The sequence below is a fragment of the Harmonia axyridis genome, chromosome 2, assembly GCF_914767665.1.
Source record: "Harmonia axyridis chromosome 2, icHarAxyr1.1, whole genome shotgun sequence".
Taxonomy (NCBI): Eukaryota; Metazoa; Arthropoda; class Insecta; order Coleoptera; family Coccinellidae; genus Harmonia; species Harmonia axyridis.
The window spans coordinates 22,896,248-22,911,176 of NC_059502.1; the positions used below are offsets into that span (position 1 = coordinate 22,896,248).

General features: G+C 35.4%; 1 protein-coding gene across 6 annotated transcripts in view; it reads right to left on the bottom strand.

Moving 5' to 3' along the window:
* The window catches only part of LOC123672731 (neurexin-4), a 31,892-nt gene that overhangs the window by 2,036 nt on the left and 14,927 nt on the right, over positions 1–14,929 (bottom strand). For 5 of the 6 annotated variants that reach the window (XM_045606991.1, XM_045606990.1, XM_045606986.1 and 2 more), the window contains exons 9-19: positions 14,580–14,797; positions 12,338–12,511; positions 12,062–12,287; positions 10,517–10,767; positions 8,308–8,745; positions 6,923–7,120; positions 5,202–5,490; positions 2,010–2,326; positions 1,372–1,568; positions 453–716; positions 97–307 (exon numbers count right to left, since the gene is read on the bottom strand). In XM_045606991.1, the coding sequence (XP_045462947.1) occupies positions 97–307; positions 453–716; positions 1,372–1,568; positions 2,010–2,326; positions 5,202–5,490; positions 6,923–7,120; positions 8,308–8,745; positions 10,517–10,767; positions 12,062–12,287; positions 12,338–12,511; positions 14,580–14,797 (2,783 nt within the window). The remainder of the gene's footprint in view (positions 1–96; positions 308–452; positions 717–1,371; positions 1,569–2,009; positions 2,327–5,201; positions 5,491–6,922; positions 7,121–8,307; positions 8,746–10,516; positions 10,768–12,061; positions 12,288–12,337; positions 12,512–14,579; positions 14,798–14,929) is intronic. The other variant, XM_045606989.1, reaches the window with a different exon arrangement.

Sequence of the window (14,929 nt, forward strand, 5' to 3'; positions counted from 1 at the left end):
ATAGAAAATAGAATATACACATAGGAGTAAAAAAATATAGAATGAAAAGGTGACTTTTCGACCAACTTTGTTGGAATGGTATAAAAACTGACTCACCCCTAAAACTTATTCTTTTTTCTCTTTTACTATCAGCCCTTTTCAACATTCTTTTAGGTACTTCATCAGAAGCTACTTCGACTATGACAGGGATTGTGTCTTTCTTGTTTTCATTATCATCTGTTTTCGAAATACCATTTTTCGTATTATTCGAAGTTTTTCCATTTAGAAGAATCTGCTTTGGAATTGCTGCATCCACTTCTCCACTAGCCTGAAATTTATTATTAATTCTAATCATTTTAATCTAATTAAATAAACAAATTAAGGAAACAATGAACTTTCTTTTGGGATAATTTTGACTTTCCATAATACTACTTTTCTCAGCATTTGTCCTGGAATAACACTATTCATCCTACCTTTCTATTATTCTCTTGAAGAATTGCTGCTTGTTCCTTAGACCAAATAATACTGGCATCAGTTTCATACTCTTTATTCAGCTTATATTGTCGATCAGTCCTGTACAATTCGTATGCTAAACAAATCAAAACTACAACGAAGAAAATGGATAAAATCATCACAACAAGCTGACCAGTGTCCTCTTCCTCTTCGGTCTCTGTGGAATATAATGAGGTGTAGAGAACTTTATGTGGGGCGTCTTCTACCCATGTCTTATCTTTTCCCTGAAAAATATGGAGTTTTTGAAAATTTGTGAAAGTAATGAGTCAATTTTGATACCGATATTTCTTGAGTATTCCTGTAAAATAACACTCCTGTTACGATACACAAATTTTTTCACTATGATACTATTTATCAGCCTGTTGTAAATAATAACATTCATTCATTATCATAAATTACCAAATAGAAAAAAATTAAACGTGAAAAGTTAATGGAAAGCACATGAATGAGACAGATAGTATTCATAATGCCACATTAAATATTTTAAAGACTTTTTGAAGAACCAGAATTGAAGTGAAAGAAAAAATTATGGAATGCTCAAAGGCCTATTCAATGAATAAAATGTTTTTGATAGTCTTGCAGGAAGCTTAAACTATATACAGAGTGATTCATGAAGACCTTTGGTTAGAATGTTTGAAATTCTATAGTTACGCTTGGTTAGGAAAGATGAATTCTTGGAAAGCACTATTTTTTTGACGAATATTCCACCTAGCCAATAAAGATTTCTCTAAGAATTCATCTCTCTCAACAAAGCTAAAGTAGAATATCTCAAGAGTTTATCTGGAGTCTTTTTTCGAAATATTCTAACAAACTGTCTTCGTGAATCATCCTGTATATTAGCGACTAAAATTGCTATGAGTTGCTAATCTTGAATATTACTTTTGGTCCTACCTGACTTATATTCAGGTTTGGTGTTCCAGGCAATTTTTCATGATAATCGTCGAAATGAGGACTGCATTGTGCACTTCGAACACCTTGTGAGTTCGATACATTCACTTTTTCTGCTCCTGTTTTCGTGAATAACATGTACTCTTCAAGAGGTTTCATAAGGTGCTCATTAACTTCTATCACTATATCTGAAAGAATACTATTTTTGAGTTAAATGGACTAGGTTGATGAAATGTAACATATATAATTAATTATATTATTTTATCTCACCATTAAGGAAACAGGTAAAAAAATATTTTCAGTAATTGATGAAAATTAAAACGCAGAATTTCAACAGTAGAATTAGGACAATATGGTAACTGATTTTGGAATAAAAATTCATGTGAATAATGTCCGAGTATGGCCACGGTTGGACCTCAACCATAACCACATTAAAAAAAACCTTGGAAACTTGTAGTCGGCTCAAATAGCCTATATTACCTGCATAGTTGCTCCTCCCAGAGCTTTCCATAGTTTCCGAAAAAAGCTCTGGAGGGCGACGAACAACTACGCACTTGACTATATTCAGCTGAAGCTGTCCATATGACCAAACAGAAAATTTTATTTTGTTATCATCTATATTCACTCACTTGACACACAGCCACTATATCTTTTGTAAGTGGCAAATCTAGGATCGCTCGTATTGTGACCTCCAATCTGTACTTCATTGGCCCCCATTTCAGGAACGTTGGTGAAGCTCTGAGGGTCAACTTTATTCATCGTTATCGCCTCTTTGTCCACCAGCAATTCATAGTCGTCCAAGTCTCTCTTGTAATAAACAGAATGGCGGGCACCATTTATGAAGTTCTTACTTTGAACCGTTGCTGAGTACACTTCGCCTTCACGATCTTCTTGAAAAATGAGATAGCCTTCTGGGCTTAAGCCTACCATCAAGTAATAACTTCGACTGAAACAAAATTCAATGATGAATTTCTGCAACAAATCTTTGTTATATTCATTATGCTATAAAGTAGACATGTCTCGTACAATACACCTGATGAATGATATCGAGAACTTTGACCAAACCATTCATGACGCTGAATTAAACGTATTCCTTTGGGGAAGTTTCCAAAGATGGTATAGTATACTTCTTGCTGTATTTCATTTATGTTGTGTTTGTCCTACAATTTGGTACTCGCAGGCATGTTGCCAAAGTCAAAAGTCCAAAGCGTAATAGCCAATGCTTATCCCCAAATAGCAAGATAACATGATCAGAGAGTAAAGACCTCCCTTGCTTCTGGTAAACGCCAAATTTGACCTGCTTCAATAAGACCCCCATGTCTCACCAATCCAGATTTCCAACCAGATAATGCGTGACAGTATATAGCAAGAGTTATATTGACCCATGTTGAAGACAATCATGTAAATTTTTTTCCTTAGCTTCCTGGTTAAGCTAGCTTTTCCAATATTTAAACACATCTCGAGCATTATGAAAAGAATATTACACCATTTACACAAGAGGTAAGATCTGTTCAGATCCCCTTGAGTACCTTGAGGAGCCCTTTGTGGGGGCATGGTTGTGAATGGAGAAATAATTAACAACATTAGATACGAAGACGACACTGTTACTATGGCGAGAGGTATACACGGATATATATACATAAGGTTGATGGACAAAATAGTGAAAATGAGTGCAAAATTTGGACTACATCTAAAGGTGAAAAAAAACAAGTTCATGATTATAGCAAAAAATAAACCTCTAACCGCTCAATTGAAGATCCTCAACAAGTTTTTAGAGAGAGTCACTGGAATTTGGAAACGAACATCAATAAAGAATGGGATCACTCTGTTGAAGTGAAGTTTCGAATCGAGAAAGCCAAAAGTGCCTCTCTCAAAATGAAAAAATGTATGTACTGTGAATACCAAATTAAGACTATTGAGATACTTTTGTATGGTGCCCAAGTGGACACTAAAATTAGAGGTGTTTGAAATGTGACTGTACCGTCCTATTCTGAAGATCTCATTGATAGGTCACATCACCAAGAAGTTCCCAAGAGAGTCAACAAGGAGAAGGAGATATTGTACTATTTGAAAAAACAAAATCTTGAATACCTTGGTCATGTTATGAGAAATCCGTAGATGTATCGGCTCCTACAACTTATACTCCAAGAAAAAAATTATCGGAAACAGAGCATGGACTTCGAAGAATATCTTGATTGAAGAATTTGCGAGTTTGGTTCAACTCAACATTCAAAGAGCTATTTCGGGCAGCAATTGATGTGTTCCATGTCACCATCATGTTAGCCAACATCCAAAGGATAGGCAACAAGAGAAGAAGAAGAAACGTTAACCAGGTATGAGGTACCTCAGAAGGAAATCAATCATCCCATTAAGAATACGCCTAGATGACTTGTGAAATAGATGCATAAGAACCTTCCAACCAAGCTTCCGGAGCTTCTGGCGTGTTACTTTCGATGTGTGTGGCATGGCGTTGTCCTGATGGAGTACAATTACTCTCCTATTTGCCAAAGCTGTCCACTTCTGGGCTATTGCTTCCTTCAGACGGTCCAATTTTTGATTGTACAGTTTCGAGTTAACAGTTGAGCCGTAGGGAAGTTGCTCATGGCAGATAATTTCCTGCTAATCCAAACAAACACACAGCAAAACCTTCCTGGCCGTCAATCCTACCTAGCTTTTCCGCCGGCCTACTGCATTTCGATCATGTACGTTTTCGCTTGACGTTGTCGTAAGTGATCCCCTTTTCATTACTAGTGATCAACCGCTTCAAAAATGGATCGAATTTGTTGCGATTCGCAGATGAAAATTCGGTCCATGAGATTTTTTTTTACGTTAGGTAACTTGTGTGTTACCCTTACTTTTCTTGAGACCAGCCTTATGCAAATGGTTCCAAACAGTTTTTTCTGCAATATTTAGCTCATGGGCAATCGAAACAGTGCTCGACCAGCCTTATGCAAATGGTTCCAAACGGTTTTTTGGGCAATCTTTATTTAGATTTTAGGCAATCGAAACAGGACTCGACAATATCCACGATTTTATGGACATTTTCGTCAATTGGCCTTCCAGTGTGTGGTGCATCTTTGACATCGAAATTATCTGAATGGAATCGACGAAACCAAAATTGTTTGTGATTTGCTGTTACAGTATAAGGACCATAAACACTATTTACACTTTAAGCCGCTTGGCTTGAATTTCCGCCATCATCGAAGAAAAAATGTAAAATATAGCGTACCTATTTCCCTTTTGCTACTGTCCATCTCAAGCGCTCAAACTTATCAGAGTCAACTGATCTCAAAACTGTCCAAGAAGTTTTTGTAGTACGAAATCTCATCTTTCTAATGCCATCTGGTGGAACCCAGTCGGACTTTTACAACGTGAGATACACTGATACACATAACTAAAGTCGTATATTGAAAAATAATGGATTTCATTTCACTACACCTAATGTTATTAATTCTTTTAATTTTTTTCCAACAATTAGGTTTTCGCTAAATTTTGATCAAATAAGAACCTAACCCTAAGAGGCATATATATACAAAAAAATTATTATTATTATTATTACTGGATATTCTTTTTTCATTTCATGTAGTATATGAATCAACTTTTATTGAAATATCTAGATCTTCAAGAAGAGTAATATTTCCCAGTCAATGCATTGCATTCTCTTTAATCATTTCTATATTTTCTGAGACGCAGGTGTAACAGGTTTGCCTATTAACGAAAACTTTAAGGTATAAATCGGCTTCATGATAATTTTTAGCAAAAATCAACGAATTTTTGAAAACACTGAAACTGAATATTTCGTTAGATACTAAATAACTCACTTATTTTCTGTTTGCAGCAGGAGTAGTGCAGCATATTTCCTATTGTTATCCGTGCTAGAAAAGGCTAACTGTATCTTCACGTGATCAACTGACCCATTCAAAACATATTCTCTCCACATAATTGAATCACCGCTAAAATCAGCACCCTTTTCATCAGAGCAAAACTCCCCATAGTAGCTGGTATGTTCACATTCACAAGTGTGTTCCTGGTTCCTGAAGTCTTCCAAACAGATTCCTCCGTTCTGACATGGTAGAGAATCGCATTTCATGCTACAGTTTGCTATTACACCTAAAAAAATTTTGTCACAAAATGTTATTATAAAATCTTTGAATTCTTCAAGGTTCAAGAATATACAGGGTGGCCTAATAGAATAGTGCAGCCGAGTATTTCCGGTGTATGTATATGATCATCTACTTGAATCTTAAATGACAAAGGTGATCAAGTAGGTAATACAAAATTTTCGATTTATGAATATACTAAAAACTCTCAAGCTGACGTTCGTTTTGATATAAGATCGTTGGAAGAGAGGGGTGGAGAGCATTTCCAGCCCTATCACATGACTTTCTGACTAATCATTTTTCCAAGAATGGCCTCCAAGTTTTCATGATTTGTCACCTCTAGACTTTTTATGTGGGTTCATTTGACTGTCGTGTTTATAACAGCAACTTCTTCTCTAAAATAATGTCAGCATGTAATTAAATAACACCTGAAATGTTACAGAAGACACTATTTCTGTGATAGACAATTTGAAAATCTAATCAATTCGAATTCGTTCAGAAACCCTTCACTTCCAACGGGTTTCTTACACCTGGACGAAATTTTTCAGCATATCCATAAATAGAATTGCAAATTCTTAAAATTATGTGTCGCTCGAACAGTTTTAAAATTCTTGAGGTAGTTGCGAGGGTAGTTGCCACCACGTTTATCGGAAGAATTTGTAACCACAAGGAGTCGTTTCATGTTACTTGGTGTAATAGAAATAAAATTTGTGCATGGTTTTGAAGCATGTCAATTTCTCTTTGAAAATACGATAATTTTCAAACAAAAAATTTCAATAGTTATCTTCCTAAAAAGTTCGGAAAGTGGTACTTTACCGCACGAAACTGCATTATAGTAGCGGGAAAGACAGTATCCGCGAGTTAAGAACAACATTTTTTCTACAAGCGCTTGGAATAAAAAAGTGTTAAAAGCGCACGCTTGCAAGAAAAAATCTTTTCCTACAAGCGTGCGCTTTCAACTCTTTTTCCACATGCAGTTAAAATTAAAAAAAGTCACTTTCTATGACAAGCGTGCGCTTTTAGCCCTTTTTCCATACGAATTTCAAGCCACTTTTCCCCACAGTGCGAGAAAAACCACTGCTATTTCTTTTCCGCACGCATATGCGTGCGGGAACGAATAAATTAAATTTTGTCATGTCTCTAAGTACCGAACGCCCAATTAACGGGCATGATGACATAACTATGGTAAAGACATGCAGCATTACGTCCATCATTCATCTGTATATAAGAATAATTAATCAAATATTTTGAGTTTCGATTTATTTCAAGCGCTTGTAGAACAATTATTGTTCGTAACTCTTTCGGAAAGTAACTTTTTCGTGCGGGAAAGTACCACTTTCCGCACTTGTTGGGAAAATAACTATTTCCATGAATTTTTTAGGTCCATTAGGTATAACGATAGGTGAGTCAAAATATGTAAAATAATATTTCGAGACATTTACCAGATTCGTTTTCGTCGATTTTGGACAGTAGGTCGATAAGATTATGTCCTATCTGTAGCCCTCGTATGCACCCCACATAGCCAGGAAGAACTGATGGGTATTCGGATACTTTCAATAGAGTCTCGGGATCAAATCCTCCTAAATTCAATTGAAAATACTCAGTTGGTGGAGCGATGGGCCGTTGAGGAGCCAGGACCTCTATAAAACACAGAAATTTTGGATGAGCTTGATGAAATATCTCTTAAATTCCTGGAAAATTTTGATAATGTAACCGGTAGAATTTCTTAGATCTAAGACTTTTCATATCATTTTTTATGAAATAGATAAATAATTAAGCTCTTTGCGAAATTTGCACCTAATAAATTTAATTAAACTGAAAAATGAATTTTTTATTCCCTATTTTCTGTTTTGAATTTTGATTACTTTCACAGCTTTCGATTGATTGGTTCATTATTCATAATAATTGAGCTTTCACCCTCCTCAAATGATCAGTTCATATTTTGCGTATAATCAAAAAATCGAGTAGAAAAATTCTTTACCAAAATGTATGAAATTTGCTTTCTCGCGCGAATAAATAATGCGCACCATACAATTAAATTCATTTTACATTTCAAATTATTTAGTTGAAATCAAAAGTTTACAGCCGCACCGTCAACATGCGATGGTGGTGTAATGGTCAGCATAGTTGCCTTCCAAGCAGTTGATCCGGGTTCGATTCCCGGCCATCGCATACACTTTTTATCACAGAATTTCAAAATTTACGAATCAAATGATAAGAACTGTATTTTTTATTGATTCTTACTTGGTGATATTAGAATTTGAGGGAAAATAATAAATAAAATATATAATGAATCATCCGAAAATTCGAATGCGCAACTAGAGATAATCAGAAAAAGAAATCTTTATGGAATAAATAAAACCAATATTCAGACCATTTTCAATGTCACTTGGACTTACTTTAAAATGATGAATTAAGGTTTATAAAATAATTATTTCAAATTGCCAATCTATTCAAAGATTGGAACATAAATTTATTTTTATGGAAATGGAAAAAGTTCATATGAGCATATAGGTCCGTGAATAGAAGTTTTCAATTTACGTTCAACTCCATTTAGACAACGATGTTGTAATCATAACAACCAGAAGTTAGTGACTTTGAGATTCTGAAGATGAAGAAAAGGCGTTAAGTGCAAATAAAAATCTCATAGACAAGCGTAAGAATAGGTACTTCAAGATATAGAATAATTTCAATGAAATATGCATATCTTCGGTTTCATTGTATAAATTAACATGTTGATGTATTATTATCATGATCAGTTATTATATCATAATCATATAAACTGTTTTTTTCCTGCTTTTCTCAGACACTATACTTGCCCACTTACCTCTTTCTGGGTTACTCCAAGGCTTATTAGAATAATTCTGTAGTAACAACACTCCAACAGGTATAGAATAATTTTTATCGTTTACGTGCATAGTGGTGATATTTTCCCCTCTCTCAATGGCAATTTGCACAGACTTGCTTGTGTTCAATTCCAAGTAGTCTACAGTTACATTATGTATTGTATTATTGTAATTGAAGAGGTAAACAACCTGTGTTCCATTATCAATGTAAAGATGAACGAAATTATTCAGATGATCGTTGGCATACAAGATCAGAGCTGTATTATCGTATGTTCTGAGATTCAGTAAGATCTGATGGGTGAAGATATTCCTTAGAGCTGTTTCTTCTTCATTTTTATCCAGCTTGTCTGCAGAATTCAAAAAATTGCGCCTTATGAAAGAGTCAGACTTCACAAAAGTAAGAGCGTTTGTGTTTATATCTGCAAAAAAAATAATAAGTCATGTTAATGGAGACATAACCCCCAATGAGTAGACGAAATTAAAAAAATTAAGTAACAAATCAAAAAAATAAATAAACAATTGAAACATTTTGCTTTTTCAAAGTGAGAGTAGCCTCTCCATGAGTCAACTCTAGTTACGCCAATGAAACAGATCTTTGGCGTAACTATACAAAGTCTACCTGAAAAAAATTGATGTGAAAGTAATTTAGATAATATATTATTCAGTGTTCACCTCGGTGTTCACTTCAAAAATTACTGTCTACTCTGTCTGGATCTGGGAAAAGCCAAAACTTAACCAAAACAAAATTGTAGGCCAAACAGGCCAATTGAAAAGTCCTCGGTCTACCATAGTAAAACACATTTTTTTGGTAAAATACGATTTTATTATGCAACATAGGTAGTTGCCTTCGAGGGCGATACAGTGATTAAAGCGATCTTCCAACTTTTCGATACCATTTTTGTAGTACGATTTGTCTTTCGCTTCAGAATAGGCCCCAGTTTCGGCGATTACTTCTTCATTGGCGCTAAATTTCTTCAGCGAACATTCTTTTGAGGTCTGAGAACAGGAAAAAGTCGCTGGTGGCTAGACTGGCGAAAATGGTGGATGCAGAATCAATTTGAAGCCCAATTCATGCAATTTTGCCATTGTTTTAATTGATTTGTGATACGGTGCATTGTCTTGATGAAACAGCACCTTTTTTTTCTTCAAATGGGGCCGTTTTTTAACGAATCAATACTCCAAACAATCCAATAACGTTATATAACAATCGCTGTTAAGCCTGTTAATGGTCTGGCCCTTTTGGAGGTAATCAATGAATATTATACCTTGCGTATCCCAGAATACTGATGTCATAACCTTGCCAGCTGACTGTTGTGTTTTTCCTCGCTTTGGATTCGATTCATCGTGTGCAGTCCACTCAGCTGACTGTCGATTGGACTCCGGAATGAAATGATGGATCCAAGTTTCATTCATTATCACACATCGGCGCAAAAAATTCAGGTTTATTGCACTTAAACAGCTTCAAACACTGCTCAGAATCATTAACACGTTGCTTTTAATCGTGAGCTCACGCGGCAACCATTTTGCACACAGCTTTCTCATGTACAAATATTCGTGAATGATATTATGTGCACGTTCAGATGATATCTTCACAAAGCCTGCTATCTCGATCAACTTCAAAATTATTTTGTGAACTTTTTTGATTTTTTCGTCGGTGACAGCCTCTTTTAGGCGTCCACTGCGTTCGCCGTCTTCAGTGCTCATTTCACCACTTTTAAACTTCGCATACCATTCAATGATGGTTGATTTTCCTGGTGCAGACTCCGGAAACTCTTCATCAAGCCAAGGTTTTGCTTCAACTGTATTTTTCCCTTCAGAAAGCAACACGAAACTTTTTTTTTCATCTTTTGTCAAATAACAAAAGTAGCTACACTCACAACGCAATATCTCACAAACTAATGGTCGGACTGTCAAATTTTGGCGCGTATCGTTTGAAGTTGGTAATAACTAAAAATCATATGGATTTAATACTAGCCCCGCCATCTGTGCATCAGACCGGGGACTTTTCAATTGGTCTATTAGCAATTGGCATTAAAAAAAAAAGTGTTGGCGAAACAATTTTTGTAAAAAATCATTATTAATAAATTTCATTCCACTTCTTCGTACGAATTAATTAATAAGAAGCTATACGTGCCTAAGTAACACAAAACTTATTCACATCAAAATTTTTATAGATTAGATGCAACTCACTGGTTTCACATAGAGGGCCCTTATAAGCCCATGGATTAGGACAGATGCATTCGAAAGTACTCCACAGTTCCTTGCACTGCGCTTGATTCAAACAAGGATTAGGATTACAAGAAGGTTTGCAATCTTTGATAATTTCACTTAGATGCACACTCATGTAACTATAGATATCGAGAATTTCTTCGTTCACCACCAAGCCCCTGAAGCATCCAATCAGGCCTTGCTGCACTGCAGATTTTGCGTCTAGCAAATCTCTAAAAATAAACATCAGTTGAGTACTCATAAGATTATAATTTTAATAGTTATTCGAAGAATATTGGTCAGGCATTGAAAAATGCTACAATTGGTGAGAAAGATTTGAAATGAGCTGTAGTACTCTGGTTTACTTGTCATATAGGTATCTTTTCACATATGTACAGGGTGGGCAAATAAGCGAGGTAAGCGGCTATATCTCAGGATCCACTCATCGTAGAGACTTGCGGTGAAAAATTCTACCACTAAAGTGTATAGGAGAACACACTTGAAATTGTTTTGAAGTTCATACCTCTACCGCTAGGGGGAGTAATAGCTACCGTCGAGTAGAAAAATGATTTTTCCTCGAAAATGTTTCATATGAAGTAGAAGAAAAAATATCATCACTGTAATCCTTGGAAAATTCTCTTTCTTTTTGAATTGTCACTTTCGATTTTACAACATCAAATAAGGGTAGGTGAAAGGGAGAAATCTGACTGATTGAAACGCCTGTAACTTCAGTTTGGCTCAAAATTTTTGAGCAGATTAGATCTCGTCTGAAAGATAATGTCTTGTCAATTGCGGACAAAAAATACTCATGAATTTTTTTTTGCTGCTTTCGATAGGGGGCGCTAAGTCAGAAGTTCATTGTTTTGTTCATTTTACTACGAAATTTCAAATGTAATGATAAGATTTTCTTAACAGAAACAGAAATTCCATCAAATTTGCATGAAAAAACCTGTAGGCCGCAAAGTGATAATTTCAGGTGTTCTGAAGTTATGGCCGAAAGAAGATATTCTTCAACTGATGCACTGCGAAAAACCAAATTGTGTCTTTAGGTTCTGACAGAAACATAAATCCCATCAAATTTGTATGAAAAAACCAAAAGGTCGCAAAGCGATAGCTTCAGGCGTTCTGGATTTATGGCCGAAAGAAGATATTCTTCAACTGATGCACTGAAAAACTAAATTGTGTCTTCTTTCGGCCATAACTCACTAAATGTCTTTATCTGTGTAGGGGACTTGCACAGAAAAACTTTCAGCTCTTATAAAATAACGGCAGTTCTGGCAGTCATGGGATTTTGGGCTATAACTTAAGTTATTGACACTGACAAGTGGTTAATGTAGTTAGTATAGTAAAATTCATCAAAAAGATGAACTTAGACGAAGAAGGTTGTTCCATTGGAAATAATTGGAAGTAAATGCATTGTTTCGAATATTTTCATTACAAAGATTTGATGTTGAAAATTCTCTTCTAGAAGATTACCCCCTTGGACGATTACCACGGTTTTAAATCAATATTTCTACAATCACTTACGATGGTGCACCCCCAATAAACATCGAACCCTCAAACGGTCCAAATTCTTCCTCGGGTTTCAAGTTCTCCATTTGCGACTCTTCATTTATCATAAACCTCACGTGGTACTTATTGTAATCAATCCAAAGCTTGTGCCATTCACCACCGTTGAGCTTCCTTTCAGACACAATAACGATTCCCTTGGACACGCCAGTGTTGAGTGTGAAGTTGAATGTTAACTGAAAATCTTAACCGTATATATTAATATCGAATTTCTATTAAGGATGAGATCTTTACCGCCAGTCACTGCTACCATGAAACTTGGGTAGTTTGGACGAATCGGTGGCTGGTATAGGAGGATTGCTTTCTTGCCTGTGGTCCTGAAGGAGAAAGCAAGATCTCCTTTTCTCCATCCTGGAACCTCTATGTAAGATTGGCTAGTGGTGAAAGTCACCACGTATCGCTGCGTATCTGAACAAGATAATGAAAGTTAAATCAATTAAATCATTAATTAGACAATGCACTGGGCGCTTGGAGTGGGCCCCCAGGAGCCCGAAAGAGCCTGGACTCAACCAGAACTTTTGATAGTAGGAAATGAAAATTCTTTAAAATAATAGCTAGTGAATGATTTTGCTGAAATATATGGGAGATTTCTTTTTTACACTCATATTCGCATTTGTGTTAAAATTCGATAGATGGAGTAAAATTTCAGAGAAAAAATAGAGAAATTTTCACCTGGGAAAAAGGCAAATCTTTGGAAATGGTTATTCGAGCTTAAGTCAAATCCTGATCGCTACATAGAAAAGTACCTATAACCTACAAAACAAGGTTGAAAAAAGAAAAAGAAAATAGGGATTGATTAGACCAAGTATTCACTCTGATGCCAAAGGAGTAAAAAGAAAGTCACTATTTGATCTATGCATCTAGTGTCCCAAATTCGTTAGTTAGGGGATCTCAGACTTCTTTTGAGCTAGAAAAAATGAATGGCACATTTTCGAGCTAGATTTTTGGGAGAATTAATTTGGTTAAAACCGCCACCTCATAAATTCAACTGTTTTAAGCTATAAGAGAAAACTTGAAAAATGCTTGAAGGAAGATGTTGAATTAAACAGATCCTTTCGTAACATAGTAGCGGTTGTAGTGTTGAAGAAAAAACGGGTATTTCGTTATCTGAATGGCACAATTGATCTTGATCTTAAATACAAGTCAGAGGAAAAATATGGGTAAGTGGCCTTCATTGATGTAGATCATAGAGAAGATAGTAAAATAGAACACTCGACTTCTGGCGTTTTATACATGCATGCTAGAGGAACTATATCTTGGTTTAGTCATGGTCAAACATCTATTGCAATTTCCATAAAGGTGGCGGAAATAGTGGCTACTAGGCACAGGAAATGGAATGGCTAAAGCGATTATTCGAAGAAATAACCAGTTTTGAGAGTTCCAACATTCCTCAACTACAAAATGAGATAACAAAAATATTCCAATGAAGAAAGGTATTGAAGCTGTGAATACTTTTCAATTCGCATTAATTCATACTATAACATTTTATTGAAGAATTGATTTCAACTAACAAATTATCAATCATATAACCAAAATAAAATAATGCTAATGGACTAGTTTAGTGATGTTGATAATACTATATTTGAAACGATAGAATCAAAATATAGAGCAAAACTGATAAATCAGTGGAAAAATTTTGAAAATCCATCAATAAATGACTGAGAAATAGATCATTTAAATTTACGTATTTTAACGCGGATTACTTTGGTCTCCGACACGTTTGTGACGTCACGGCACTGGCCTGTGATCGCTACACCATAAATTACGTTTAAATACTTAGCCGCGCCAAGGCTCTCGCGCCGTTTGTAGTTGTACAGTGTAGTTTTAACCCGAGTTTTGTTTTTATGTCACCATAATGGAAGAAGGCTTCGTGAAAGGACAAAGTGACAATTTGCCTAAAATAGATATATTTGCAGTGATGGAGTTTTTTTCTTCAAATCCATCTTATGTCAGTGCTGAAATAAAAGGAGTTGAACTTTTCAAGTAAGTATCTACTTTTGAGTTAGCTTCATCATGGTTCAACTTATAACGATGATTTATTTAAAAAACGTTTCATAAACACTTTGTAGTTGAGTACTGGTTGTTGAAGTCTATCAATGGCAAAACATATTTATGTGAGGAGTAAAAAGTAAAAAGAGAAAAAAGTAATTTATATTTATGTATATAGTAAGTTATTTCAGCCATCGTGTAACGAACAAAACACGACACGAACGGCACAAGTGATTGTACACCAATGAATTCGTAAGCACTCTGCGAATACCAGTCGTCTAGTGTGTGACGTCACGACACTTACACGTACTATGAAATTATTCTTCCAAGCGCAACTTCAAAGTCCCATAACTTTTTCATTTCTAGAGATATTTCAATGATTTTTCCACATTTTTGTTTCATTTCACTTAAATTTTTAGAATTAATCCTTAACAAAAAAATGAAAACTAGTCCATTGGAAAGTATTTCCAGCTTCAATAATACTCACTTGTCTCGACGCATTCCAATGGACCCAATGTTATTCTACCTAAAGCGTCTGCAGTCAAATATGGCTGTTGAAGAAACACCATATCGGTGATGCCTAAACTGTTCGCATTCGTGAAATATCCATCATCAGTTCCCCATTTATCTTGGTCCAAATCATCGCAATTACACCACTGGGTTGGATTGTTACATTGTTTTCCAACAGAACATGGACAGGTTCCCCTAATTACAAGTGGTAATAAAAAACAGATACATTTAAATGGATTTGATATGGAAATTTTATTCAACAACAATCAATAAATAGCTAGAGAACTCTGAAGACAGAAAAATAAAATGAAAACAACTTTCGGGTTC